General features: G+C 40.4%; 5 protein-coding genes and 1 long non-coding RNA gene across 8 annotated transcripts; 5 read left to right on the forward strand and 1 right to left on the reverse strand.

Moving 5' to 3' along the window:
- The first annotated feature begins 674 nt into the window (after positions 1 to 674).
- LOC129587008 (uncharacterized) lies at positions 675 to 2,448 on the forward strand. The gene is made up of 5 exons (XM_055480583.1): positions 675 to 704; positions 1,154 to 1,225; positions 1,354 to 1,425; positions 1,652 to 1,891; positions 2,248 to 2,448. Exons 1-5 carry the CDS (start codon positions 675 to 677, stop codon positions 2,446 to 2,448), a joined length of 615 nt encoding a protein of 204 aa, XP_055336558.1.
- Positions 2,449 to 2,905: 457 nt separating this feature from the next.
- LOC129587179 (uncharacterized) lies at positions 2,906 to 3,893 on the forward strand. Its single transcript, XR_008690281.1, has 3 exons — positions 2,906 to 3,266; positions 3,410 to 3,487; positions 3,600 to 3,893. It is a non-coding gene; the product is annotated as an uncharacterized LOC129587179 (long non-coding RNA).
- A 579-nt stretch (positions 3,894 to 4,472) lies between these two features.
- Positions 4,473 to 8,759, reverse strand: LOC129587009 (peptidyl-prolyl cis-trans isomerase FKBP4-like). Its single transcript, XM_055480584.1, has 10 exons — positions 8,415 to 8,759; positions 7,780 to 8,005; positions 6,830 to 6,876; positions 6,426 to 6,692; positions 6,207 to 6,370; positions 5,650 to 5,734; positions 5,213 to 5,463; positions 5,003 to 5,086; positions 4,704 to 4,940; positions 4,473 to 4,628 (listed from the first exon to the last, which is right to left on the reverse strand). The coding sequence occupies exons 1-10, from the start codon at positions 8,464 to 8,466 to the stop codon at positions 4,473 to 4,475; spliced, it is 1,569 nt and encodes a 522-aa protein (XP_055336559.1). The 5' UTR covers positions 8,467 to 8,759.
- A 145-nt stretch (positions 8,760 to 8,904) lies between these two features.
- On the forward strand, positions 8,905 to 14,871 carry LOC129587191 (nuclear valosin-containing protein-like). The gene is given in 20 exon segments (XM_055480809.1): positions 8,905 to 8,925; positions 9,036 to 9,179; positions 9,394 to 9,454; positions 9,769 to 9,833; positions 10,028 to 10,162; positions 10,387 to 10,488; positions 10,732 to 10,849; positions 10,921 to 11,025; positions 11,028 to 11,061; positions 11,998 to 12,135; positions 12,319 to 12,428; positions 12,511 to 12,602; positions 12,892 to 13,014; positions 13,211 to 13,378; positions 13,524 to 13,731; positions 13,734 to 13,745; positions 14,050 to 14,156; positions 14,243 to 14,313; positions 14,429 to 14,612; positions 14,680 to 14,871. Coding segments are annotated over 19 exon segments (1,986 nt in total). The 5' UTR covers positions 8,905 to 8,925; positions 9,036 to 9,074; the 3' UTR covers positions 14,728 to 14,871.
- Positions 14,872 to 17,845: 2,974 nt separating this feature from the next.
- On the forward strand, positions 17,846 to 20,066 carry LOC129587193 (uncharacterized oxidoreductase ZK1290.5-like). 2 transcript variants are annotated; one of them, XM_055480812.1, is made up of 6 exons: positions 17,846 to 18,082; positions 18,189 to 18,263; positions 18,645 to 18,824; positions 18,905 to 19,006; positions 19,382 to 19,495; positions 19,680 to 20,066. In XM_055480812.1, the coding sequence occupies exons 1-5, from the start codon at positions 18,016 to 18,018 to the stop codon at positions 19,492 to 19,494; spliced, it is 537 nt and encodes a 178-aa protein (XP_055336787.1). In that variant the 5' UTR covers positions 17,846 to 18,015; the 3' UTR covers position 19,495; positions 19,680 to 20,066. The 2 variants fall into 2 exon arrangements, with proteins under 2 accessions (XP_055336787.1, XP_055336788.1); XM_055480813.1 differs by having other exon boundaries at positions 19,687 to 20,066.
- A 1,499-nt stretch (positions 20,067 to 21,565) lies between these two features.
- Positions 21,566 to 26,943, forward strand: LOC129587192 (uncharacterized). Of its 2 annotated transcripts, XM_055480810.1 has the most exons (6): positions 21,566 to 21,707; positions 22,057 to 22,420; positions 22,509 to 22,538; positions 23,973 to 24,071; positions 24,174 to 24,294; positions 26,071 to 26,943. In XM_055480810.1, the coding sequence occupies exons 2-6, from the start codon at positions 22,320 to 22,322 to the stop codon at positions 26,518 to 26,520; spliced, it is 801 nt and encodes a 266-aa protein (XP_055336785.1). In that variant the 5' UTR covers positions 21,566 to 21,707; positions 22,057 to 22,319; the 3' UTR covers positions 26,521 to 26,943. The 2 variants fall into 2 exon arrangements, with proteins under 2 accessions (XP_055336785.1, XP_055336786.1); XM_055480811.1 differs by lacking the exon at positions 21,566 to 21,707 and having other exon boundaries at positions 21,792 to 22,420.
- Positions 26,944 to 27,943: the final 1,000 nt, after the last annotated feature.

Raw genomic sequence — 27,943 nt, forward strand, 5'->3', positions numbered from 1 at the left:
TGAAAAGTAAAAATAAGAAGAAAATGAATACAGGAAACTATTAACCAGAATGCTACATTAGGTTACTGAATGTTTGCACAGATCATAAACACCAAACAAACTCTGGACCGGGCACTGACGAATCTTCTTGGAGCTCCAACCGTGAGGCTTCGAAATACGATCGATAACAGTGGGAATTCGATAAGTAAGCCATAATGCCATAAACACAAAAAAATGTTTTGTAGTAATGTTTTGTAGGTTTGTTATAATTAAGTCTAACTATCTAATTCTATGCAAATGGTTGCTGTAACTCGGTTAATGTTGCCGCAAAACAAGTGCTACGGGTAGTTGCGCAGATAACCTTTCTGCATCGTCTTGCAAAATTTCAGTGTTGGTGGCGCATGGTGTTCTTGTTGCAGCATCCGATCAACCAGTGATCACTCTGTTAGAATCCCGAAACAAACGACTGCTGCAAGATATTTTATTTGTGATTCGTGATTATCACCTTGCTGAAAAAAATCCGGATGTGTACATGCAGGAAGCGGAATATTACATTTCGGATATTGTCAGTTTAAGCGTATTAAGGCTTTATTAGCAGCAATGTACAATAATCCGACTGTATCACCGCTATATGAGTCATATCTATATACGAGTATATCACCATTATTATGACTATAGCTATAACTTCTGCTACAATGTCATATTGTGAATTTTGCATCGTGCAGGTATTTTGATTCGGATCGGAATGGATCACTGCAAGAAATGCAGCTAGGATTTCACGGCATAAGCTGTTTATTTCTGCCTACGATTTCGCTTGATCCCACAAATTTGCAGTTTACGAAAAAATGGTGAACATAAATACTACGACTAATTGATAGATTTGGGAAACGTATTTTGTGAACAAGGAAGCTTTTGCAGATATCAATCCAGTGTTTGGAGAGGCCTGTTCTCAGTTGTTTAGCTCACACTTTAGTCCGCTCACAATTTTCCAAAACTATCTTTGGAAAGCAGCTGACCGGTCACGATCTGGCTGAGCGATTAAAGGTTTTCAAACAACCTATGTATTAATTTTCCTATGATAAAAATATCGCCACACAGTTATTCAAATTGCAAATTAAATGTGTAAAGTTAGTGTTTTTCGTAATCTTGATAATTTGCATTATACAAATTATAGGAAAAACGCTTGCAGGTGTATGAAGAAATTTTTGGGAACACGCGTATTCCCACGGTCCAGGATGCCTTGGAGGTAACTTTATGAAGTAGCCAAATAAATATCTCTGACTTTACTTATACACAGACAATGAGTGGAGCTTTAGTTTAAATATGGAGCAAGTTTATTTCATTGGTTGCGTTGAAATTATTACATTATTACAGAAAGAGCTGGAATTTATCGGCCAGGAATTCACAGCGACGTTAATAAATCATTACAAGAAAGCAACTTTGCAGGTACTTGTGTTCATCGTCAGCTAGTAGGCACAACCAATTGCCTCATGTGCTCTGTACTTCAGTCTATCATATCTTGTAAAATTCAATTAAGAAGTAAGAAGTGATTTAAAAACCAATTATACAAAAACAGTTAAAATGATTACCGTTATCCATGATTAACAAGTACAATGCAAGTTTTAATCGTAAGCTGTTCGTATAATTAGCCAATATCGTCATTTCTCCATAGCGATTACATAATCATAAAAATGTTCCGGAAGAAGAAATTCGCGAATTACATTTCTCCCTACGGCAGCGTCTTGTTTCCGATCTCCGTCATCATGAAGTGCTAATCCGAAAGCCAAAACTTTTGAACGAAGCCACGAAGATTTTGTACTATGAAAGCAGTGAGTACCTAGATCGCACCCTTCAGGCTCGCAGATTTTACCATGCTCTGGAACAAATTAAAAACAACGAACAAAAAATGCAGGTAGGAAAACGTACGATGTTTACTGTACATACTGAGGAAATTTGATGACATAAAGTGCAGAGCTTGATGGCTTCCCAGATGAACAAATATGCTCAAAAGGAATAGTAAGCAATTAGCTTTATGTAGTGTACAGATACACTAATGAAAGTCTAAACTATTTATCAAATTAGCATATCTATATATATGATACTGTATGGAGTGTACATACAAAGCTATGAACGAAATTCAGTGCAACTTATGATCTGGTAATTGTTGTTATTAATATTATATTCTATTCTGATTAATTCGTATAAAGAGTGCAACATGCAATCGTGTAGTCTTACCGGTGCCGGTTACTGACACAGCTGACCATTTAGGTTGCGATGGCCAAGGATGATTCAGGGTCATTTCTCGACACTGTTTTGCAACCAATTATTCCCTTTATTTCCCTGGGAGCAGCATTTTGCTGCTTTATATTCTCTACTGGATCATCTCCTGCTTGCATAAAATACGTTCCCGAAAACAGACTGCAGCGAGTCTTTGATAACCGCTATAACTGTCAATTAACATATTATTAAATAAAACTTAGAATTTTGTGAAACATACGGAAATAAAATTTGTCATTACGGAACACCGTTAACACAACTTGTCTATACGTGTGATTCACAACATTTACGTGCTTTATATGTCGGAGGCCAAAATACTGGAGGAAAGAAATAATTTATATGCATAAATAATTTAATTTCCAAAATACTGGAGGAAAGAAAATAATTTATATGCATAAATAATTTAATTTTTTACTAAAAAACATTATGACGTATCTGTACAGTACCTAAGCAGAAAATTAATTATTAAGCGAAGTACAAGGTACGAGTACAATACAACTTTTCAAAGCACTTTACATGGCAAAAGTGTGTCGTAAAACTAGCTGCAGAAGTAGTATAGAGTTATCTGTAAAGTACTGTAACGGTCTCCCCCAAGAATACCTACGTACTTCTATAAAATTTTCGAACTAAAACTGTACAGTAATTTTGTTGCTATCAAAGAGGCATTTACATTATCGAAGCAGAAGTACAGACATCTAAAAACTCATAGTTTTCGTTAGATAGCTTATTTCACTTCTTTCTGGATAATTAGTGGTGTTATCACAATATTTTTCCATCCACTGTGTTATTCCTTGTACGTAACATCTTAACATAAAAGGGCTCGACCTCATTCCTCATGTGACCTTGTCAAGCCATGCCCAAAACCTGCTCAGACTGTGACACATTACAGCATCAGTTAGCGCATGTTCTAGAGCAATTAAACAGCGTACAAGCACAGTGTAAACGGTTCAAGGGAGAAAGGGACGCGTATCACGATTCCTGTGTTGCTTCACGGATGGACGTCTTGAAAGGTTAGGGTACGCATCAGTGGTAGATCAGTTATAAACTTATAGGTGCTTGTACTCGGAATGTCCAATTGTTTCAGTTACAATTACAATTTTCAAAACCACATTAATTTCGTTTATGTAATTTATAACAATTATTGTCCCAGTAGACTGGAATCTATCGAAGCCTATTCATTACTGTTCAGCTTTAAACGGATGAGCATAGGAAATAACACCACTGGTTTCAGGTGACGATTGAAATAAGAAAAATTATAAAAGCATTTATGCGCGATTTAATTGCTCATTTCTTTAGTCATTGTCAGAAACAGCAGTCTGTACTGCCATTAATTATTTTATTAGGCAACAAATTATTCTTCGATCAAAAACAGCAGATCACAGAGCTGAAGGACAAGGTGGCATTGTATCAGGAAACCAATCAAATGCTGTTCGAGAAGTGTGCACATGCCAACGATCTTGAAGACGAAATCCGGCAGTTCTGCGTCCGCAGAGCAGTCCCGAATGTATGTCCACAAGACAAAGCTCCGCTCAACAGATGGAACCAAATTTATTAGGAAAGTATCCCAGTCGCGAAATTGTTATGAAGTGTCTAACTGAATACAACGAAACTTTGGCCAAGGCGCGATTCAAGTATTACGTAACGGCTCAGGGGGTGGGGGTGGGTCCGGCGTTACCCGCCCATAAGTAATACATGGATAAAGGTCACAAAAGGGTGGGGGTGGTCGAAAAGTGGAAAATTTCCGTTACGTAATACTTGAATCGCGCCCAATGCTATAAGACGTTAGAACGAGGCCAGGAGCATAAAGTTTACCCCGAAAATTTAAGTTGCCCATTGGTTACTGCGTTGCAGAATCATTGGCCATTAAATCTTCCCGTTAAAAACGCCGATTCTTTACTCATTCGAAACCATCAATCCAAGCATTCAGTTCCAGTCATTCAGGCAAAAAAACATGCATCGAAATACATATAAAACACAAAACATACATAAAATTCGTCCCAACGACAATTTCCCGCAATATATGTGCAACACACGGATGCATAGTAAAAATATTTGGGAGAAAAAACCAAAACCGAGCAAGTCCGTATTTATGAGACAATGTCACAGAATTTAAAAACGAATGTCTGCCAATCGATTCGCTGCCCTTCAAAGGAGGTTACGGCCTGGCCTTATCCGTACTCATTTGCGAACATTTTTCATCATACCGCACATCGATTTCATTCTTTTATTATGTTCTTCCTTTTCCGCAGCATCCTGTATATCAGCGATCGTCTTGAGATACTCCTTTGTTTTTTCGTATCCGTTCGGCTCCAGATCGACAATTCGCTGGAAATCGCGTTTAGCCTCTTCGTAGTCTCTCGGCCGAAGTTGGCCTAAAGAGCAACCCCAGTATGTGAATTAACTACGTTGCAGTAATTCACAAACCAAGATAACAGATCTGCACTTACAGTTCCCTTTCGATAAAGCCCTTTGATGTTGTTGGGATCCAGCGTCAAAGCTTCTTCCGTGGCTCGTTTCGCAGCGTACAGATCGCCCAATTTCAAATGAACGGCAGCCAAATTGTTATGCGATACAGCCAACATTTTCTTGCGTTTCTCCTCGTTTTCATCTTTAAATTCCGCGTCAGCGGCCAGCATCTTTTTCATTCGTTCATAATGTTTAATCGCTGCCGCGTGTCTTCCTTTCTATAGCATAAAAATCCAGTACTAAATGAGCTTCAACGTTAAACGCAAATTATTTTACTAACCGTGAACGCCTGAGATCCTCTTTCGTTATACATCTCCGCTGTTTCGAACTTCTCATCCGGATTCATGCACCTAGTGTCTTGGTCCTGTACATTCACAACCTCATTAGGTTTTTAATTGCACAACAGCTTGATTCTTCAGCGTTTTATTAGTCGGTAACCTCAACGTAGGACCAAAATTATTTCCGAAGATATACTGGAAGCGACATTTACCTTCTCGAAATCCAGAAGCGTGATTTCGTAGCGTACTTCCGCATTACCGGGGATCTTCCATTGCCTGTTTCCTTCTCGTCCAAAAGCGACATCCGAATGAAAAGTAAATAACGAACATTCATGCTTTTTCATTTTCTTCACGGCCAAATCAATGCCAGGAATAAGATGCAGGTCGTCGTCTACTTCGTCAACATAAAATTCCACTTCTCGTTCGTCAAACTTGCGCCCCTCATACAACCCGCACAGGCGGACTGGAATTAACAAAGTAATTATGACTATGATATTGCACAGCGCATACGAATCCCACGATGTTAAAAGGTTATCAGTGAAAAGTCATATTGCATTTTTCTTTGAAGCAAAAGCTATGCAGCCAAAAACTGCTTTCCGGCTAATCCTGTCCAAACACGATGTCATGCAAATTCCGGTAATATACATACTTTCAACAAAGGAATGGTCACTGGGCGTGGAAGCACCCTTTCGTATAATCCGTTTCACAAGTTTTTCTGTGCCAATTTCTTCATCCTGAAATAAACCAAACGATAGCGTATTTACTAGTGCTTTGCGTTTTAATGAGCCAATTATTTAATTTCGTTTCTATGCGCCTCGAAAAATTTATGACATTCTGTAGCGATAATTTGAGGTGACCAAAAAGTCACAAGAACTAATGCAGCAGATTACCTTCAGTAATCTGTTGCATTAGTTCTGGTACAACACAAGAACTTAACCCTTACGACAAGAACTTACCTTACTTAACCCTTAAATCTACCCTTCACGCTACTCTTCGGTCATGCAGTGCCCGCAAAAGCGAGTGCACTTTTCTAGTTAATACTCAACCCAAAGAATTTTACACAAATCACAAGAGTTACGAATTACATACAAAAGCGCTATGCAAACGCAAACATAAAATACTTTTCAGTTTTGACCGCTTCGAAAAAATCGGTTCCGAAAATCTCAAAATCTACAAAAGCTAAAATTAATACACAGACAAACTTACATCCCAATTCAGTAGTTCCACTTGAAAAATCAGTGTTGAGTTTGGCGGGATTTTTGATGGACTACCAATCTTTCCGTATGCATAGGCTGATTTGCAGACCATCTCACAGATCTCATCCTTTTTCATGGTCGAAACAGCCCAATCCCAAGCTTGAATCACCTCTCCTGAAATTTATCCTCACAATAAAAATGACGACGGAAAGAGGAAACTGCATCTTACGCTTTCCCAGAACGAATTTGAACGGCTCATTTCGCTTGCGGCTGGAATCGAAAACACTGCCATCCACCAGGCGTCCGATGTAATGGACGTGCACAATGGATCCATCGAATGGTGTATCCGTCCCGGTGCCTTCTTTGATGATCTTCTTCAGAACGCCACGATCCTGTTTGTCGCTACAGTCAAGGAGAGCCGGATCCTCAATGTCGAAGTCCACCGGCATCTTCTCCATCGGCTTATCGAAATCTAGGTCAAATTCAGATGACTTCGCTGAAAACCACAAGAGAAGCGTCAAGTTATAACGTACAATGGTGCTGCAGCAGAGAAATCTTACCAACACAGTAAGCTAAGAGCAGATAACGTTTCAAGATCAATACGAAAGCAAATGAATATAATAAACGATATACCTGATCGGACGCACAAGCCTATATCCCGTAAAATCCGCGTGAATCCACTGAAATTTTAATACTTAAATTATATTCATTCGCCATTTCTGCAGCAAGAATTGACGATTCTCGCCCGGATGGCGCCCTGTGGCGGTTGGGAGCCGTGCGCCTAAGGTGCGCCGGGAAGTCATCGTAGGCCCATAACAACAAGTGCTTATCCCGGCACTTTTTAAACAGCGCGCTTTCGCAAACTGCGATGTTTGTTAATTGGGCAGATACATGAAAATTTACAGAAAACTATCCTCTTCAAACGAGAAAAAAACGTGTGATAAAAATATTTACAGTATTCCTAAATTATGCGACAGTGCGTTTGCCACGGTATCACACCACCGCCTATATGACAGCACACGAACAGAAACAGAGCGAATGCGTAGTTCTCCTGTTGGCGCACCGTAAAATCCCTGTATGTTAGTGACGTCAAAATGACACACTGCCAGTCTGCATCCTCGGCGAGAATCACGAATTCGGACTCGTTGAAACACAGAGGAAATACTCATGAAGAATTAATTCATTTCCATAATGACCTTTATAGTCATAATCAAACTTCGATACCACCGATCATCCTACATTCCTACTGACTAACCTGCGTCATATTACATGAGGAAAATCAAAAAATATTCCAACTGGAGATTTATTAGAGATCATGGGTAAATGTCTGATGACCGCTGAGCATGAACTTTTCCAGTGCAATGGTTAGTTTACTGAAAGCGCTAAGCTCTGATATAGGTTCTTATATATTGGTTTTCAATTTTATTATCAGCCTGACGTTTCCCTTTATTGAATTATCATATGGGATCTTAACGAATTATGCAACGTGGTAGTCGTCGAAAACGAAGAAATGGAATCGTAGTGCATTATTCAGTATTACGAAGTTAAGAACTCAGTTGTAATGTCTACAGAATTTAACTTACGTTAAGCAGCTCTCGGGGATCACGCTGTTGGTTGCGACAACGAATGCTCGATTAAATCGGGCCGTACGCACTTTCGCGCTTCCGTCCACAAATTTGCTGATGTCGTGGGCAACAACTTGGCCGTCTTTGACACTTTCGGCAAAATATTCCAGTAGCCGACCATTCGTTAACAAAGGATCGTCGCACGTTATAAGCTGGGGAATTTTTTCCAACGCTGTTGAAATACCTAGTTAAACACAAACAGTTTAAATTTAGTTGAGTGTTGTTTATTCGGGTAGCCAATTCAGATAACAATGAGCTTGCGCAGGTAAAAAGTAAAACTGCTTAAAATGATACAGAAAACAGTAAACACAGGCAGTAAAAAATTTTAAACAATAATTTAAACAGTAAAAACAGACTGGCATTGCTGGTCCTCATTGGTGGCGGTTTAAATTTAGCGAAGGTCATGGTTAAGCGTGCTAAAATTCAACTGGAATCTGTGTTTTAGGTGATTTAGAGGAAAAACAATATCCATAGTTCACCTGATCGATGGTTGTAGTTTCGGAGATAACACATAAACACAACTGTCCTTTCCTGTTAGCCACATGAACAATTTTTTACTTTGAAACCCTAAAACGCTGCTTTACTGTACTCACATTTCACCTCCAAAGCCAATACATCGTTGCGATTCTCCTGCATCCCTTCCATTCCGAAGATAATGACCCGATGATAAAACCTTTCCAACCACTCTGGTATGTAATACGAATAGGGACGAATCGCAGTAAAGGTCGTATTTTTTAAAGCGCGTGGATATGATTACAAATAATGGAGGACTAATTTTCCAAAAGGTCGACCGAAAACGCAAAAAAGTAACGAAAGTGATGGATTGTAAAAGCATGGAGACTGACATGAATCGAAAGACCGGAACCGATCCAAAGTTTTCATAGGAAAAGGTAAAGGATAGAAGTTGCGATAACAAAGTTTGTCACGTGTCCACACACGTTGCTGTACAGTTGCGCTAATGCACGTGGTTACTACCGTATTTTGATGTACACTCAGAAATTTATAAAATTATTTAGTGACTGTAGTCGTGATACTGTAACTCGTCCACTAGAAGTATCGTATGTACTGTTATTAAACTGCTTGTGATTTGAATTATGGAGCTAAGTTAAGTAATAATTTTCTTAACTTTTCACAAGTATTGTGACGTTTTTTCAATCTGGAAGAAATTTCTTTGTAGTGCTTGATAATTTAAAAATAACGGATATACTTGATAGAATTGGCGTTTGCGGCGTTATGCTGTCGGATTATTTGCAATGAATTCTTCGCCGTCCGCTGGGAAGTTCGGTAGTTCTGAGTTATCACCGTCTCTTCATCAGCGGCGTGATATGGCTCCTCTTGCCAAAGTTCCTGGCCATACGGTAAGGTATTTGTACAAAGCTGGGATTCGTATAAAAATCGGCACCTAAAATAAAAATCAGAAAGGATGCACGGCTTGCAAAAGCTGTGGCTGGTGATGTCAAAATGCCCGTTGTGCTTCATTTACAATTTCACAGTACTGCTTTACCAGTTTGCTAATGCTGAGTGGTGAACCGTGCATGCTGTATTTCGTATAATTTTTTACCTCTGCTTCAGGTGCATCCTTCTGGCACGAATAACGACCAGCAAAAGATGTGGAAGCATGTGCGAAAAGAAGGTTTGTTTGATGTTTCTAAAAGTCAGAATGTGCGTGTTGCGCATGCCAGCTGCGGTATGATAATATCAAGCATACGTTTAGAGTTACTTTGGAGAGCACTATGAAAAATTTTTTCAAAATGGTCTTTGTACGCTTTCCCAGTGTGATTTACTGCGAATGTATTATTTTGTCTTGTTTATTCTTGGAAAATTGAGGGTGTTGGTGGACTTCATAACTAGAAATTAAAAGACTGTAAATCACTCACTGTAAATGTGTAAAAATAAATAGTATCTTGTCGACTTGCATACCTGAAACTGATTTTCTTTTCACAATAGATCCCATGGTGGTCCGTCCAACAACAAAACTAAGCGATGGGGGTGGCCAGGAGCATACTATTGAGGTATGTAGTATTATGTATTCGAAAATAACCGTAGTGCATGTGAAGCAGAAAGAGACAAATTTTCGAAGTCTCCTTTATATGAACTACGAATTACGGAATAACTTGGTCGGCCGATTACGAGGGAAATTAGTATCAACTGTCAGCGATGTCACTAGTATCATGACGAGAGCAGTAATTCCATACCGTTTGCGCAGGAAATCTGCCGGTTGCTGCTTCACCTTCGCCATCCCGAGATCTTTCAGGCACTCGGTGTGGCGGCACCGCGTGGTATTTTATTGCATGGACCTCCCGGATCTGGAAAGAGTCTGCTTGCTCATGCCATTGCTGGGGTGAGCCATATCATTTTCCTATTTTGAAGAAAAAGTAATCACAGTGGTTATGACTGTGATTCCATTTAATCTTATTTTGAATATTATGAATCCCCACTGCGTTTTTTGTAATGAGATCTTATGGTCCAGAAAGTACCGTAAACCTGTTTTAAGTGTTACTACTTATTATTTTGTGAAAAACATTTGCGGCCATTTGAAAGTGCCATTGCGGTTTACTTCTCTAGGAGTTACAAATTCCTATGCTGAAGATCGTGGCACCAGAAATGGTTTCCGGTATTTCTGGTGAATCTGAGGAACGATTACGCGAGCTATTTAAGAAAGCCGAGGTATTGTAAGTGTGTATTTAATATTTCTGTGTATATTTTTATTGAATAATTATCAGAATTATTTGAATAATTCACGAAGTTTTGAATATTTTGGCTATGGTTTTAAGCAAACGGAATCGCCAACCATTGTTTCTGGTCATTTCTGCTCTTCATGTAAAAGCAGAGCATCGTTTGGAAATGATGCACCGTGTTCAGTTCCCACTTCGTTTGTTGAGGTAATTAATTGCAGTTTTATGCTTGCAGGTCTACGCACCGTGCATCCTGTTTATAGATGAGATCGACGCTATAACCCCGAAAAGAGAGGGTGCAAGTAAAGACATGGAAAAACGGATTGTTGCCCAGCTTTTGTTTTGCTTGGATGGTAAAGCGTTAACTGCAATGCGTTAACGACAAGAGAACTGATATCTTTATGGTAATACATACCCCTTTCAGAATTAAGTTCGCGACCGGCATTACAGATCTTTCTGGTCGGAGCGACCAATGCGCCCGATACACTGGACCCAGCGCTCCGCAGAGCAGGACGATTTGATCGGGAAGTTAGTTTGGGATTCCAAACGAAAAATCTCGCTTACAGTAAGATTTTTATTCCTGAGTTGTCTTACATGGTTTTACTGACCAGGGCCCCGTCACCGGCTATAATTTCAGAAAAATTTGATCTTTTGCAGAAAGATAGAGGAACACTAGAATAAACAAAAAAAATTATTTTCAGCTGCTGTGATCAATGGGCGTGGCCAGAACAAAATTTGAAACTAAATTTCACACTGTGCTGTAGTCTATGGGAACTATCGCCTACGCTGAATGCAGTATTATACCGCCAATACCGAACAATCTGTACGAGGTCAGTTTAACTATAAATACTCGTTCACCGTTTCTGGAGATGATACAGTTTACATTTATGTTTTTCAGCAGAAATGGGATGTGATTTGTGTTAACAATTTTTCAATCATTGCGAGATCGAAGTTACACGCGCGCACCGATCACTCTCGGCAGAAACAAGCTGCGCGGGCTGCGTACCATTTGCAAACCCGTTTCACAAGCGGCTGGATTGTGAAATTTATGTTTGCTTAAGTATTTAAGAAATCCATAAAAATTTTGAGAACAGCATTTAAAGTTAAACTGGCCTCCCACAGGCTGGTTGTTCAGGAACGTTGAAACGTATTATGCGGTACACTGCCCATAGGCTACAGCACAGTGCAGAATTTACTTTCAATTTTTGTTCTGGCCACGCCCGTTCATCACAGCAGCTGAAAATAATTTTTTTTTGCTTATTCCAATGTTCCTCTAACTTCCTGCAAAAGATCAAGTTTTTCTGAATTTGTAGCCGGTGACGGGCCCTGGTGAGTATGTATGACAATGTATGGCTTGTAGCTTTGCTGAATTCGCGGCATATCGATTCTGTTCAGTGCAAATAATAATGTACAAATAGCACTGTCACTACTGTGTATTATTGTTGTTTATAAAAAAATCCATATAGATATGAGGAAAAAATAACAGACCAGCTTTTTCTAGAATACTGGAGCTCATCACAAAATCTTTAGAACTGTCTGCCGATGTCGATTTAAAAGAAATGGCTCACCAGACCCCAGGTTTTGTTGGTGCCGACCTGAAGTCGCTGGTTTCGGAAGCAGCAATGGAGGCAGTCAACAGGTAGGCTGTTTTATTCCTTATACGTATGCGTATTGTGTAGTTGCTTTTTTTACAGTTGGCTTTTTTTAATTTGTGAGTATTCACAATGCCAAATCGATATTCTATACCAACATATTCCTTCAGAAATTTCAGGGGAAGGAATTGAGACACTTTAATTATTAAACAGTTGTATTTGTTTTGTAGGGTATTCGGTCAGTCGTCAAATCTGAAACAGAGTTCCGGTGATAAAACACCGCAGGAAAATGGTACCATGAATATGGATATCGATCCTGTCGCGGAAAGTCCTGTTACGGGTAAGCTTTGTTAAGAAAGTGTATAACCAAGGGCACCGGAACGGTATGTTTCCGCTATTGTGAATAATCTTTTTTTTTGTAGCGCGCCATATGCTCTCGACGTCGATTTCTGGCTCCACTGCATTTCCTTTAGAGTGGTTGAAGGACTTAAATATTGAAATGAAACATTTTAGCGTAAGTCTTGTTTATCGTATTTTGTGCTTCTACGGGACACTTTCATTTTGTGAAGAAAGTGTGAAAAACCTGATTTCTTATTTTAAAGATTAGGGGATAACATCTTACGGTGCTCTTACGCTGCCAGAAGCCGAAATTCTTTTCATTATTCTTTCTTTCTTTCTTTTTTCTTTTTTTCTTTGCCGAATTTCTTTTCTTTTATTCTTTATTCTTTTTAAAGTGAAATGTGCTATTAGTACATAAGTTACCTTTGTAATTGTGGCTTTTCCTGTAGCTGATGTTTTTGCAGGCCGCTTTAAAACGAGTACAGCCATCTGCCAAGCGAGAAGGTTTCGCAACTATTCCTGATGTTTGTTGGGATGACGTCGGTGCTTTGACTGATATTCGCGAAGAGCTGGAGTTGGCTATGGTTGTAAGTTTTATTAAATTTGGAAAGCTTGTACTCCCTGTGGAAGTATTTCATTTGTGAATTCACATTGCACGTGTTCTAACCATTAGTGTTATCCAATGTTGTGGTCGCTACTGTAGTTGTAAATGCACCATTCGCCTTTACAGTATGTTTGTCAAGAAAATCACACAGTTTTCGTTACGTACTTATTTTTTTTCAGGCGCCAGTAAGATATCCAACTGCGTACGAGAAACTGGGAATTCAGAATCCATCCGGAATATTACTTTGTGGCCCACCAGGTTGTGGAAAAACCTTGCTGGCGAAAGCTGTAGCTAATGAATCAGTGTTGAATTTCATTTCCGTTAAGGGACCGGAATTGCTCAATATGGTAAGGCCATGCCATATTGTTTTTAAAAATTACTTTTTTTCTGTGTTACAAAAGAAACTGAGAGCAAACGCTGCTTTATAAAGAAATTGGCAGCAGAAACACTTATTTTTCCCTAAAATTATACGCATATTGGTTTTCGTTTCAGTACGTCGGGGAAAGTGAAAGGGCTGTACGTCAGCGGTTTTTGCGAGCTAAGAATTCGGCTCCCTGTGTGATATTTTTCGACGAGATCGATGCCCTCTGTCCACGCCGAACCGACTCCGGCGACAGCAATGCCACGGCCCGTGTAGTGAATCAGCTTCTTACGGAACTGGATGGCTTTGAGCAGAGATAGCTGGTTTTCGTTATCGGTGGCCCAGTCGTCCAGGTGTGGCGGAAGTTGTTGACTCGACCATAGGAAATTTTGCGATCATACTGGACGAAATTGTTCCAGGAAATTAATATCGTGACAATTATTGAAAATTGCCAAATGAAAAATGATTACCTATTAAATCGTAAGGAGTACGATGCAGATGTAAAGATATTCGTGCTAACAGATTCACTCGGGAGATGATGGTTTTTTGTGACCTCTGAATTTGGTCTGGCATCCATTTCAGTTGCATTTACTGTTGTTACTTATAGTTTTTTGTCTCGTTGAGAAGGAATAGTCCTGCACTTAAAATGTGTTACAGACATTTTGGATCCAGCTATGCTTCGTCCAGGGCGGCTTGATAAGCTACTGTTCGTCGACCTCCCCGACCAGGCGGCTAGAACCGACATTTTGCGAACAATTACCAAGGTAATTATTTGCACAAAGGATATGACCTATCACATTTTTCTCATGTCGGTGAAACTGTTAAAAGTCATACCTTTCTTTCGAAACAGAATGGGAAAACACCGCCTATGGATGCTGATGAAAACTTCGATGAGATTGGACTTTTGACAGAACGTTTCAGGTGAACATTGTCCTTTATTTTGTCTAAAGACGATTGACGGTCAAACCATACACGCAGTAGAATATTTTGAAACAGGTTCTATTACGTGTCTTAATTATCTTGCTCTTATTTTCAGTGGTGCTGACCTTGCTTCGCTTGTTCGGGAAGCGGCCAGTCTTTTAATACGGGAACAACTGAAGTTGTTGCGAGCAGGAAATTGCGGAGCGAAGTTTTCAGTCGAATGCCTCAGCGATCTCATGGTGAAGAGAAACCATATCGAAGACGCGTTGAAAAAAATCAAGCCATCTGTAACTACAGAAGTACGCAGCCTTAACGATTCTTTGGAGAAACTTAAAATTTTACCGACGCACTGTGTTTGTTTTCTAGGTGTACCATTCCTATTTGGCGCTGAAAGAGAGGCTAAGGCAGAACTAGTAATGGATATTTTCTTCTGACAGAACTAGTAATGGAACTTGCTGTTGCGGTTTTATCTTTTAAGTTAGAATTGTCGAATAATTTATTTCGTCAGTGGATATTAAGTATCAGAGTATTTTTTAATACACAGGTCTTAAAAGTTAAAAGGACTAATAAAATCGAATAAAATATTCATAACTACTTCTCAGCGATTTCTCGAAAAAATCAGTGCACATAATTACAGAAACACGAAAAACCAAAACTCACTCTCCGCTTACCAACCGGCGATACCGCTGCCGTTCGTAAACAGTTTTTAGCCGCAACTAGTCACGGTACGATCGCGAGGCACGATGACACGTGTAGAAAGGCCATCGGCATCCCAAGTTTACCCTGTACAAGCAGCCAATCGGCAGAGCACCGCTCACCATGGAACACTGAATACGGGTCGGACCAGAGGGAGCTAATGCATGCCCGGTGACCAGAATGGATTTCCTGGCCACCCTGAGCAGCACCAGCTTCCTCTGAGGAACCGATCGGTGGAGCATCACAAATCCCGGCAAAATCTGAAAATCCGGAAATAATCCAGTATCGACGCGACCGAGGGCTAATGCATGCCCGGTGACCAGATTGGCTTAAATGGCCACCTGGGTGCATCAACCCCCGCTCATGCCGAATTGCCGCCACAGAATCCACGCAGAACAGGTGATAAATATTAAGACTTCCAACAGTAGACGAATGCTATCCCGGTGACAGTGGATTCTGCCACCTAGGCGCATCCGCCTGCTGTTCAAAAGCAAAATGTGATCAAATCGGAATATTCATGAAAGCACAGTACTTCGGTGTGATCGTAAAGGGCAGCTGAAACCCCAAACAAGCACCATGCAACTTTAGTCAAAAATAAATACAGACGCAAGTCCAGATTTGCTGAGCACTGATTATTCTAGTCAAATCGAAAACGACGCCTAAACAAAATTAATGACGGACAGACTGCGTCGTTTATTTAAGGCGCGATTCAAGTATTACGTAACGCAAAGGGGTGGGGGGGGGTGGTCATGGCTTTTTGTTACGCCGTGTTACATGGGTAGGGGGGGTGCAAAAATTTTTGTTACGTGCTGGCCGACACCCCATAAAAAAACGAAAAAAATTAATATATTTTAATTGAATTTCTATAGGGGGGTGGTCGGACTCTTCGTTACGTATTCAGCAGGGGGGTTGAAAATTTTGTTATGCGGTGTTACAAGGGGTGGGGGGTGGTCAAAAATCACGAAAAATCGCGTTACGTAATACTTGAATCGCGCCTGATCGAGTTTTTATACCTGTTCCAGGCATGCGGTTGCGAGGGTGTGGTATCAAAAGGATTTCTCTGGCACCTGGAGTAGACAGCGAGGCGGTACGAGTGCAGCTGTTGTTAGCGCAACGCAATAACGTCCGTCGTCCAGTGATCGGACGACAAACAACATGTGAATCGTGACGCGATAGGTTTAATTGATAAAAAATAGTATTTCGAAGTTCTATTGAATGACTTCCGAACCTAAAGTATAGTGAAAAATGACATCCATAATTAACTTCAATTCGGAAAAATATCATAATGTCGGAATTATCTGGAACACGATAATATTTCGCTAAAGAAATTCCTTTTATTTTCGTGGGAAGTTTAAATACGGTAAGGCGCCATCCATAAATTACGTCACGCAAGTAGGGGGAGGGGGGAGGTCCTGAAAGCGTTACTGTTTGTTACGAGGGGGGAGGGAGGCTTTAAAAATTTGTTACGATGATGACGTCAACATGCTATATCGATGGAGGGGTTCTCATTTTGTTACGTAACGCTCAGGGGAGGGGATCAAAGTTTGTTAGCATTGGTGACACAGGGGGAGGGGGGTATCAAAATGTCCAATTTTTTGCGTGACGTAATTTATGGATGGCGCCTAACCTGGTATGAATGCGCCAGACAACAGACATACCACTATGCCGGTGGAATAGGGTTGTTAACGGTGCGGTGCGGTGTACACCGGTGTGCCTTCGGTGCGGTTTTTTATAAGAAACCGCACCTAGCTTACCGGTGTAAAGCGAAAAATCGCACCGGACGGTGCGGTTAAAATCCAAAATCGCACCGCAATTTTTCACACCGCACCGCACCGGTGTACACCGGTGTAGCCGTGTAGCGCAAGTAAATAGCCGAAAGAGCAATTAATTACCGATTTTATTATTCATCAGTCTCAACAACTTCTTGGCAGTGCTTTACAGTACGTAGGATACCCAGACTTAAGACACATCAACGACTGCACCGAGGCCAGACATTGCTAAAAGGTTTAATGTAAAAGATTAAAAGTTAAAAGAGGAAAAGGTTTAATGTAAAAGATTAAAAGTTAAAAGATTTTTTTCCTGGAGAGAAGGGAGAGGGAAGAGGATTATTTTAAAAAGAAAAAATAAGGCACTTAACTTTAACATTAACTACTGTACTATAAAAACCTAAGATATCGAAACTGATTTTTTTGGAGTTTTATTGACTGAAACAACTGCAGAGCGTGGAAAATCAAGTCAAAATCTTGCTCCCAGTGCTGCACATTTTCTTCCTTATGGCAGCCCGGTTGTTGCAGCAGCTAGAGTATCAACTATCAAGCGAGCTTCTAATACAGTACATGTGAGCTGCGAGTGAATACTTTTACATGCTACAGAATACAAATGTACGACCGTGACAGCTCGTGCGTCCCGTGGGCGTGAACCAGCCTACAGCGTTATTTCACAAAAATTATTTATTTTAATTACGAATTTATATTAATTATAATTTTCGGTTAACCGGTGGTTAACCGGTGTTCGACAACGCGGTTACCCAGACGCACCGGTGTGCGCCGGTGTGGTTTTTCCCAAAAACCGCACCGCCCGTACCAATTTATTTTCAGAACCGCACCGCAATTTTTTCAAATTGCACCGGTGCACTGGTAAAAAACCGCACCGTTAACAACCCTACGGTGGAATGTGGTCAGTCACGACGTACAGCTGAATGGCAAGCCGTGTACTGCTACCTTGCTTTATTGGCCAACTAAATGAACAACACCGCAGCTGTACGCCTCGCCAAATTTTGAGTAATATTTTACCACTCCATACACCAGTTTCAATGTCTGTGTATATAATACACAGACCATGCCAGTTTCACTCTGGTGCAGGCATCAAGCAGGATGGTATTACAGTTTATGTTTACGTTGATTTAAATGAGTTTCTTAAAATTGATGTAAATTTTCAAATTAATTTAACTTAAATATTCTTCCATTGTTTGGTGGTATAGATACGACATATTTTCTGATACGTGACATGCATATGGGATGGAATATTTTTTTTTCTCTTTCAAATCGAGTACGAATTCCGAAACTTGGATTAGGTGGGTTAATTATTAAGATGTTGGAGTAATTATTAAGATGATCTCAGGGTTCACAAACAGGTTTTATGATGCAGAATCATTATTGTTTTGCTGTTTGTGTTTACAGGGACGTCACATTACGGAGGATATTCGCACGAGGCAGTGGTCTATGCTTTGAAAACATGGGGATATGAACTGATAGGTGAGTCTGTAAGTGAGACCTTTTCACTTCATTCTAAAAGCTGTCTGCGGAAACACAGAAAAACTGTAAGTTTACGTAAATATCTCATTCGGTCGTTAGGTTTTTGTTGTTGTATTGTTGTTGCTTGCAAGTTGCAGCGTTGACAGTAATGAACGCGAAACGCTAAATTTGGTTTGTTGTCGTTATCAACCTGAGTCTGAATCCATATAAATGATATAATATTTAGGATATTTATATTTAACCAAAATGAAAATGACTGAAAGGCAGATGTTGCTCGATTTTGGAACGGCTTGGGCAACGAGCAATACTGATGTTAACGTGTGTTAACTTCTACAACAAAGTTATGTTGTGCCTGTTTTAATCGTAAAAAATATGTTGTAGACACCGCGAAGCGTTACGGAAATGAAGGGCTGTTGTCGAAAGCTATCGCAGAAAGTCAGCGTAATCGCAACGACTTATTTTTAACTTTTAACCAGCAAACTGTGGCCGAGCGATTATGGGAAAACGACTCCAAATCAGCTTCGTTGGGATCTTTAAAGCGGCTCAATGTGGATTATTTGGGTAATGTTGCTGCAGATATAATATAACATATTAATGGATCGTAGTTGCAAGTAATGACACTTTTTGTATAACCTTTCTAGATCTCTACCTTCTTCACTGGCCGCTCGTTCATGGATGGTGCAGCAATCCTAAGCAGATGCTGGAAGAAACTTGGAGGGAATTAGAGCTTTTGTACGATGAAGGTATACTTATCTACTCGTACTCATTTTTTTCGTACTGGTATATCTATATACAGTTTTTGCTGCACAATTTAACCTGTTGTTATCGGCTTTGGTTTTATGGTTGCTGTAAATATCAGGCTGTGGTGGTTTTGTTTTTTTATTTTTGTTTGCTGTTATCGACCGTCTTACTTTTTTTGTAACCGTTAACCATCTGAATCATATAACGCTGCGACGTTTTGTAATTTGTTATTTTTTTTGACATATTTTGTTGATAATATCCCATACGTATTTAATTTTGTGTGCGGCACCATAAACTGTACGAATAACAGTTGGCCAGATTATTTATTTTTGTCGTTATCTTCTCCTTACCACGATTGTTCATCTGATTGTTGTTAGGTTTATGTCGAGCTATCGGCGTGAGCAACTACACCGAAGATGATCTGTATCCAGAGCGGTGTAGTTACCATACCAAAATCGACAAATTGCCAGCGCCTACGCGAAAATATTGATGTGAGCGTGATTTCTTGATGGTTATGGAAGATTATTCGTCATCAATTTTTTTGTGCCCCAAAGCTTCAAAACTTGTAATTGTGTTGGTGTTTCCTGCACAGCGGCGGAAGTCAGCGGGACTATATGGCTAATAATACTGTTTGCATAGCCCTGACAAAAGAGGAAAATGTGCTACAATTTTTAGGTTTTAGACTTCAGTTTGAACGATCGTCATATGGCTGTTTTGGATGCAGTGCATGTCGGACGATGTTTAAAAAACCGTGAAGGTATGCAAGAGAAGCTGGATAATGACCTCCCTGACGGATATAAGCTTGGATTGTGAAAGTGCAGTATGCTGGATACCAGGGATGGCGTCTTCTTAGTCGTTTTTGTGTTGCTGCTATTGATATCGATCTGTTGATTGTGTGATATTTCCCAAGTGATCGTCCCGTTTCTTTTTTGTATTTTATATTTTATACACGTCCACCCTTTTTTGTACTTTTTATGTTTTCGACTTTGCGTGAGCATTTCTGCCTACTTGTACTTGAATTTTGTAGTACTGACCAGTGAAGTTGATAAAATGGTGCAGTTGTATTTGATGAAATTGTTCTACTCTACTTGAAATTGAATTTCTGTTCTAGAGATTTTTAGTCGTAAAGATCAGTCAACTTACACTGCAATCAATTTACGCAGTTCAATAATAACAAATATTCATAAAATGACTGCAATATTACTGTACACAGACAGTAGACAGAGCATTAGAACAGAAACCTCAAACCTGCTTTCAATTCACAGTTTCACACTGGATGAATATGATTGTGGTTTGTGTTATCCTAGTGCACTAGGATAACACAAACCTAAGAAGCGCTCACCATAGCAGAAAAGCCTAAAACTGGTTGGGAATTATAGAGCCTAGGAGACGCATGGTTAACGTGTTACAAATTAATATTCCTGAAAACCAGCGGGATATAAGCAATACTGCAGAACTGCCATTTTTATGTGCAGGCTTGTGAAAATACGTGTAGGCCATAGTTGAGCTTTTTCTGAAACTCGAATCAAAAGATCCCTAAAAGTGTAAACAGTTACCAATTAACAGGAAGGGGTAGAATGTAAAATACAGATGTACGGTTATGCCAGTACTTACAATCCTACTGGCATTATCTGGGATTTCGGCAGGATGATTATTCATATGAATTAAATTTGCCTCTTGGTACTAGTACTACATGTACTGCTTTCATTTTTTGTCTTGTTTCGGAAGTTTCCAGTGTTCCTGTAGCGTGTACAGGACAGTTCCAGTTTGTAGCGTGTACAGGACAGTTCCAGTTTGTAGCGTGTACAGGACAGTTCTGGGTGGAGAAGAACTGACTTTCAGAAGACCAGATATTGACAGTTCACATATAACACATACAAACACATACATTATAAAATTGTATAATATGTCTTAAACCTTCATATCTTCGCGCAGCAGGCTTCGTGCAAAAAGTTTTGGTTTGGTTTTCGTTGTTTGTGCGTGCTTGCAGACTAATCGGACCAATCGCTAACGTGATTAATTAACCATTAACACCTAACAGTGTAAGTCATCTAAAGTTGACCTCTGAAGCGTTTCAATAGATTCCACTTCCGGTGCCGTCGTCACTGGCCAGTTAGACAATTCTAGTATAAGTGCACTTAAACCTTTTAGCATGAGATTTTTATTACAGTTCTTCAACAAATTTTTAGCGGCAGTTACACTACTCGTATAGTTTTTTGTGTCACACAAGCTACAGATAAATAAGTATTACAAAATCTGCTGTAAGAATTCCGATGTTGTACGATACATTGAATTCGTGAAGCGCTTGACCAATGGTCACTGCACCAGCTTTGCTTCTGGAGATAATTCAGGAAGCCAAAAACATACTGTCGTAAACATTCTCCGATTTCTCGGATATTTTCTTCTGGATACGTCATAAAAAACTCGGCGGAACCTGGCAGTGCACCGATCCGCCTCTCTGTCGTAAATCGTCATCGAGTAAAACAGCCACACCCCCTATTTCGTGCCTTCGTAATGACTGATCAGACGATCTCACCCTGGCACCGAAATCCAGTTGTCAGTTTCCAGCTGCGCCCAGACCGAACAGTTCATAACTAAAATTATGGCCATTCACATTGTGTGATACGAATTCTGTGAATAACGAGTTTTCTGCAGACTTTTTTTGTTGAAAGTTTGCTATTTTTATCTTCTCTGTTCCAGCAGGTAAGCCGATCGTCGTGTTAAAAGCTTAAGGAAGCATTTTTATTAGCCTGTGCTGTATTGTACATCGTTGCGGTCAGCAGTTGTTCGTTCCATTCGCAACCAAGCGTACAGAACGAAACATGATTTTATCGCATACGCCGTTAAGCTGATTGAGCCTGTAAACACTGATCCACACGGGTATTTGCTTAAACAGTTTGTGTTTCTTTATCTCCCTTCGCAGCATCTTTCCGGCGGTTTGACGCTAGACTGGTAGCCCGTGTTTGTTATTCCGCAGTATGCCAGTTCTGGCAGGCCGGCGATTTTTTTCTGACGTTATATCGTTATTCTTAGACCAGCATTTTTTTGTTAGAGTGCACATTCTGGTGGGCCCATTCCAGTAGCGCCGATCGTGTGCTGCACACACTCTTTCTCTCGGACAGTGACTTTTTGCACGCGGCTGCAGCAGAGCGGCGGAAAAGTTGGATCATGTTTAACATGGATTTATTGACTTTATTGCGCTAAACAAGCTCAACAGGGAAAGCGTAATTGCCTGCTGCTCTAATTTTTGCGCTCATCATTTTCGGACGATGTGTTCAGCTGGCCATCAGCATCGCCGCCATTATCTTTATCGTCATGTGTCTGTGCTGCTGTAATCCCTGTTCCCTGTGCTGTGCAATGGGCAAAAGCTGCTGTAAATCGCTGTGTGATTATTGTGACGTCCGCGGACATCTTCGGTGAGTCCACTCCACTTATCGGTTGCTCGTTAAACGCTGTTGTTTTTCAGAATTAGAAACGGTTTTACAAATTTCTTTTTTTTAACAGGCAACCCTGGAGATGTTGCTCCACACTGGCGTAAGTGATGTAACGAAGCAAATGTCATCGCGTAAGAAATGATCGCGCAGTATTGCAGTTATCGCCGTACTTAAAGGAAAAGCATTAATTTTTCGATCTTCCGTAATCACGAAAACAGTAGGATTAAGTAAATCTGTTTTATGGTAGGCATTCGACGTGCTGTGTAGGGCATATATGATTGCAATTGACTGCGGCGCTGATCGATCGCGCCTTAATAAATTGTTCTACTGGCAGCTAGCGTCCATTTTAAAGCGATATTTGACGACAATGAATAAACACTTAGTATTTCCGTGATTTCTCTATAACTCAGCGGAAACGATAAAATTACAGACCAAACACTAGCTAATGACAGTTTTGTAACAGTTTGCCAGTCTTTGTAATTTCTTTGTGAGCCTGACAGGTGATTTCATTGAGAGTCGGAGTATGTAATGTGTATAACCGCCGAGAGGGGAAGCACTGATCGTGCTCAGGACAACTACAGAAACTGCACAGTGGTGCTGATAAAATCTGGCCGGGAAAAAGAGTTGGGAAGAAAATTAGCCACTAGACACAGCTGCCGTGATATCTGACACCGTGTGGCCTAATTGTAGCGTATTCCCGGCTCTTGTGCGCTTCATGGTTGTGGCGAGTGAGCGGATTATCCCCGATAAAAGTACACTGTGTAAAGCTGTAAAGCACTGCTGCCCACTCTCTCCGCACACTTTCCTGGATTGCCGCTTCTTTGATCAGGCAACCAGTATCCGCGGATTGTGTGACGTCTTCCCAATTTCATGCTTGAATTAGCAAACACGATTGGACGATGGAAGAAACGTCCTTATGCGTACCTTTTCTATTCGGGCAATCATTTTTAATTTCCACTTGCGTTTCCATCAGTAGTACGCATGGTGTGCAAAGGTTTTTATCGAAACTTCTAATTTATAGCAGTGAATACTGTACCCGTTATCACTATGGTGCATATAAATAGCAGAAAGCTCGTTAAAACTTGAAACAGTATTGCTATGTAAATATACAGTACGTCGCGATATTCCTTTGCAAAATTTTAATATTTCTGTTTCTGAATATTTTTACTCAGTAGGTTACACTACCGGCGAATAAAAATATTAGTTGCTTCCAAGCCAGGAAATGGGTCTTGTAATTTCTTGTACAAATGGTTGCATAAAAAAGTAGTAATATGTTTTGGAGGGTTTTACTTGGATCAAAGAACTAGTGAATGTTTACTGCGAGTACAGAGATTGCAGGGAGTAGTAACAGGCCATTTGATTCATTTGCGTAAATTGCATTCTTTCTGGCTGTGTGGCAAGTGGTAATTGCTAGTTGATTGATCCATTGCAGTGAGCGCGACAAAATTCTCCTGTAATTCTCAATAACCGGATTTTGTGTCCGTGTAGTAATTCCCATTATGCCAATAATATGTAAGCTGTGCTCGCTTTTTAGAATCGTCTCCCTGGTATTTGCGGTGATTCTCATTCCAACCGGCTTGACAGTAATGGGATTTTTCGTTGATTACCATGACTCGGATAAGATGGGATATCGGTAATGGACATAATTACATGGATCTCACACATTTTCGGTGTCATGTTTCTATTCATATTGCACTTGTTCGTAAATCAGAGTGTGTGGAAAATGTGTTTATAGGATTTTGGCGTGGTTTGGCATTGCCAGTTTCCTGACCGGCATTGGACTGCTGTCATTGGGATTGCTGCTGTGCGGATGCGTATGGAGAGTCTATCATCTGCGGGAAAAGACGCGTATTCATGTAAGTTGGACCGGGGTGGCCGGGAGCGGCTTTTGTGTATTAATCAAAGGATTATCAGTATATTGCACTTTTCCATAATAAAATTTCCCTGATATATTTTGCCCCTCTTTCTTTGCTCGGCTAAAATGTGTTGGCCTGAAGAGGAGATCGTTATTATTGATTGAATGCGTGTCATGTCGGTGTCGGTTACGACTTTGCCAAGTAGATTTAAGGCAACTTTCCACTTTTTATAACTTTGTCAACGAAAGCGATTTGTAATGCAGCAGGATCAGGTTGTATATTACCGGTGCCTTGCAAATGTGCCGCACTTTGAGAAGTCAAGTGAACCGATGCATTAACGCGAGTCTTAACACGTTATGCCTGGAACACTGATATTTATTTTAAGCATATTCGATTTCAAACACTGCTAGCCTTTTTTAGACTGCTTCTTGTATGGGGTTTTACTTTTGCCGCTCTTCTTGGCTTTCACAGAACTTTTTCCACAATTGCAAATCTGTTGTTTTTTTGCGTTTTCATCGTTTTTGAAAGTCGCTATCGATTCAGCTGTTTGCAGCACCCAGTCTGCCATCATAATATAATTGATGATTTCTTGCATACTATGCAAATGTTGCAGTTTAGCATTCGCGTGGGGCATTTGCTGCAAATTATTGGCAAAAGTAATTTACGACTTGCTTTTTGTAATTACGTACATCTGCGTGCACTCATTTGCAGGGTATTACTGGCTGATCGTTAGCGTTTTGTCGTTGCTCTTTATCCCATCGTATACAGATGTTGAGAAAATCGTGCTTGTCTTTAATGTTTCCCTAAGAAGATTAATTAGACAATTCGGGTCATTAAAACAGTTGTCGGCATTCCGTTTTTCACCCGGCTCGTTTCTTCGTTGCGTTGTCGTGCCTGCAAATGAGGAATAATTCCAGCGGAGCGTGATTGATTTATGAAGTAATCAGGTCGCGACAAAGTGAAGAGATAGTATGTGTGTTCTTAACGTCAAGGCAACTCTTGTACTCAAGTATCCCTTTTCGTCACTCGATAGGAGTAGTAAAAAAAATCTTGGACCATTTGCTCACCACTTTCAAGTGTGATATCTTCTAACTTGGATGGCGACACGGTGGTGAACATTCTTAACGGTAGAGCTTTGTGAAAAGAATGCAGCTACGACTTATTGAGTTCATTTGAAATCAGTCACATCTCTCGGGAAAACGCATTATTTATCATGACGCTTGTTAGGACAGTGTGTTCCGAAGTTCGGCTAATTCGTTCTTTCTGACATCTGAGGATGTTTGCAGTGATGATGCAGTGACCGATACACCGACTTAAAATTATTTTCGTTTCTGAGATGGAAAAGTAATACAATATTAATGGTGGAATAATAGCTATCGATTTAAAGTTTTGGTTATGGGTTTTGCTAGCAGCTTGATAATTTTATACAGATTTCTGGTTATTTGTTGGCATCCCTCATCCCTGGCGTAGTGTTATAGTAACACCACGGTAGTAACACTTAGTATTATAGTTACAGTGGTATTTCCATCATTAATTATCACGTTCAAAAAAACGTATTTTGGTGTTTTTGTATTCCCATTTACAGCGTACGGTATTGGGTAATTTCTTCGAATACTATACCGCAAGAGTTGCGCTGAGTGGGCACAGGTTAGGAAATCGTTGAAGTGGCGAATGACTTGGTAAAATACGTGCTGCAGAAGTTGGCATATGATACAGGCACATTGTTTTGATGATCGCTGTCATAATGCTTCATTTAATTTGCGCGTCATTTTGTAGCTGGAAATGAAACAAGGCACCTTATATCTGGGCTCTTCGGCGGCATCGCGCTTCAGTAACAATAAAGCCCGCGAATCACCGATGCTCTCACTGCGATCTCACACGGAAACCAAAGCCAAGCAGCACCGCGACGTGATCGACGTTGAAAATCTTCATTTAACAGAAAGCGATGTCCGTCTGACCAAAATCCAGCCGCGCCCCATCTCCGTCCAGACATTCCAGAATTCTGACCGTGAGAACGACAACCTGCCTAGTTCTCCGCCTCCCGGTGCCCACACGTTGACCCGCAATGGTACAGGCGGGTTTAAGGATACAACGTTGACCCGCAAGCCGCCGGTATTAGTGAGCAGTCTGAAGCGTCAGTCGGCCGAGATGACAATCGGTGGCTCCGGTCATTCGCATATTTCCCCACCGCCCAAACCTCCGCGTGATCCGGGACAGCTTGTATAGTTGGATTTGCTTTGTGCTTATTTCTTGTCTTGAAAAATTTTCCGTTTTTTAACTGGCTTTTTAATAGTTTGATGCATCGTTGCCAAATTGAGTTTTTTTTTGCATGGGACCAAAAAGTGCTTCGTTTTGACTTGCTGCTTTGTGTGATGCGACAGAGTTATATATAATTTGCACATCCGTTGGGTTTCGTTATGAATAAAGTTTTAATTGTTTATCCGGGCTGTGCACTGCTTTTGAGAAACTCCCAAAAGCCGGTTGTATCAAAGTTTTGTGGCATTTAAAGTCTGTGGAAATTTTTTTGTCTATGCCAGCAAAATTAACGTATTTAATCAACCAGACCAAACAAAAGGCGCAGCTTTATTGTAGCAAACCTAATAAATTACCTTTACAAGTACAAGATCGAGCCGCACCGGTAAGTCCTGACCTCCAGATGGTGGTGGTTTTGTCAGGAAATCAGGCTTCCGTGATTTCTTTCAGCAGCTAATAAAATAATGTTTCCTAAGGGAACAGCCTTGGCGTTTGCCTTGTTGAACATGAAAGCCGGATGACATTGCCGAAGTAGTCCGCCAATCGATTTCCGGTGAGGTCAAATCATGTTACACACTGTTGGACATTCTTGTAAACACTGTGGTTATACAATTTATCCAGCGAGCTCAACCATTTTTGCATTGGACGCATATCTTCCCTTAGCAGCCTCGCATTGCCAAAGGATCGGCATGATTCCAATTTGCTACAAAACTTATCGATTCTAAAGTTGTTAAGGACGCCATGAAATGGTAATATGTTTACTTAATCTAAAAACCCCAGCAACTTGTCAACGCCAGTGTATGCGCTGTATTTTGACTGAATAATATGTATGAGCGATGGTGGAATATGGAGAGCCACAACTGGATTATTCATTAAATTGTCGATGGGCTTGTTATTAAAACTAGAGCATCCTGGGGCATGAATTAATTATGGTCTTAAATGCCACTAATTAAATTTACTGGTTTCATAAGCATAGCGTGCTGCCTGGACCAGCCTGGTTGCATATATATTACTCGGTCATTGCACATCCGTACGTACTTGAATTATGGTGTAGACGATTTAGAATTGTTATCATGAATGACCAATATTGCTGTAACGGTATTGCCGCTCCATATTTCACTGCTGATCCTGCGATTTTCTTCCGACGTTTTTCCCACTTACATATTATAAAACCCACAGCTTCGAGACTGCATTCAAAATGAGTTTTTTTATAACGGAGTTGACAAATTGTACCCCCACGAACCCAATCAATTGTCCCTGAAATCTGAAATACATAGTTTTTTCTATGGGCTTTTTTTACTGATTAATTCAGTTTGAATTCAGTGTTAAAGTAGTGCTGACACATGTGTTGGCAAAAACGGTGCTGGTAATGCGTCGATGAACCGGAAGCGATGGC

The sequence above is a fragment of the Paramacrobiotus metropolitanus genome, unplaced genomic scaffold, assembly GCF_019649055.1.
Source record: "Paramacrobiotus metropolitanus isolate TYO unplaced genomic scaffold, Prichtersi_v1.0 Parri_scaffold0000023, whole genome shotgun sequence".
Lineage (NCBI taxonomy): Eukaryota > Metazoa > Tardigrada > Eutardigrada > Parachela > Macrobiotidae > Paramacrobiotus > Paramacrobiotus metropolitanus.

What these genes read in the sequence shown, in the direction of transcription:
- LOC129587009 (XM_055480584.1), bottom strand. Translation starts at nt 8,466, where the DNA reads ATGGAAGGGATGCAGGAGAATCGCAACGATGTATTGGCTTTGGAGGTG. An exon ending in ATTGGCTTTGGAGGTGAAAT is followed by an intron (nt 8,006 to 8,414) that starts GTGAGTACAGTA and finishes GTGTTTAACTAG; the next exon opens with GTATTTCAACAGCGTTGGAA. An exon ending in GAGGATCTCAGGCGTTCACG is followed by an intron (nt 4,941 to 5,002) that starts GTTAGTAAAATA and finishes TTTATGCTATAG; the next exon opens with AAAGGAAGACACGCGGCAGC.
- LOC129587008 (XM_055480583.1), top strand. Translation starts at nt 675, where the DNA reads ATGTCATATTGTGAATTTTGCATCGTGCAG. An exon ending in ACAAGAAAGCAACTTTGCAG is followed by an intron (nt 1,426 to 1,651) that starts GTACTTGTGTTC and finishes ATTTCTCCATAG; the next exon opens with CGATTACATAATCATAAAAA. An exon ending in ACAACGAACAAAAAATGCAG is followed by an intron (nt 1,892 to 2,247) that starts GTAGGAAAACGT and finishes CTGACCATTTAG; the next exon opens with GTTGCGATGGCCAAGGATGA.
- LOC129587192 (XM_055480810.1), top strand. Translation starts at nt 22,320, where the DNA reads ATGTGTCTGTGCTGCTGTAATCCCTGTTCCCTGTGCTGTGCAATGGGC. An exon ending in AGATGTTGCTCCACACTGGC is followed by an intron (nt 22,539 to 23,972) that starts GTAAGTGATGTA and finishes CTCGCTTTTTAG; the next exon opens with AATCGTCTCCCTGGTATTTG. An exon ending in TCGGATAAGATGGGATATCG is followed by an intron (nt 24,072 to 24,173) that starts GTAATGGACATA and finishes ATGTGTTTATAG; the next exon opens with GATTTTGGCGTGGTTTGGCA.
- LOC129587193 (XM_055480812.1), top strand. Translation starts at nt 18,016, where the DNA reads ATGCATATGGGATGGAATATTTTTTTTTCTCTTTCAAATCGAGTACGA. An exon ending in ATGGGGATATGAACTGATAG is followed by an intron (nt 18,264 to 18,644) that starts GTGAGTCTGTAA and finishes AATATGTTGTAG; the next exon opens with ACACCGCGAAGCGTTACGGA. An exon ending in AGAGCTTTTGTACGATGAAG is followed by an intron (nt 19,007 to 19,381) that starts GTATACTTATCT and finishes GATTGTTGTTAG; the next exon opens with GTTTATGTCGAGCTATCGGC.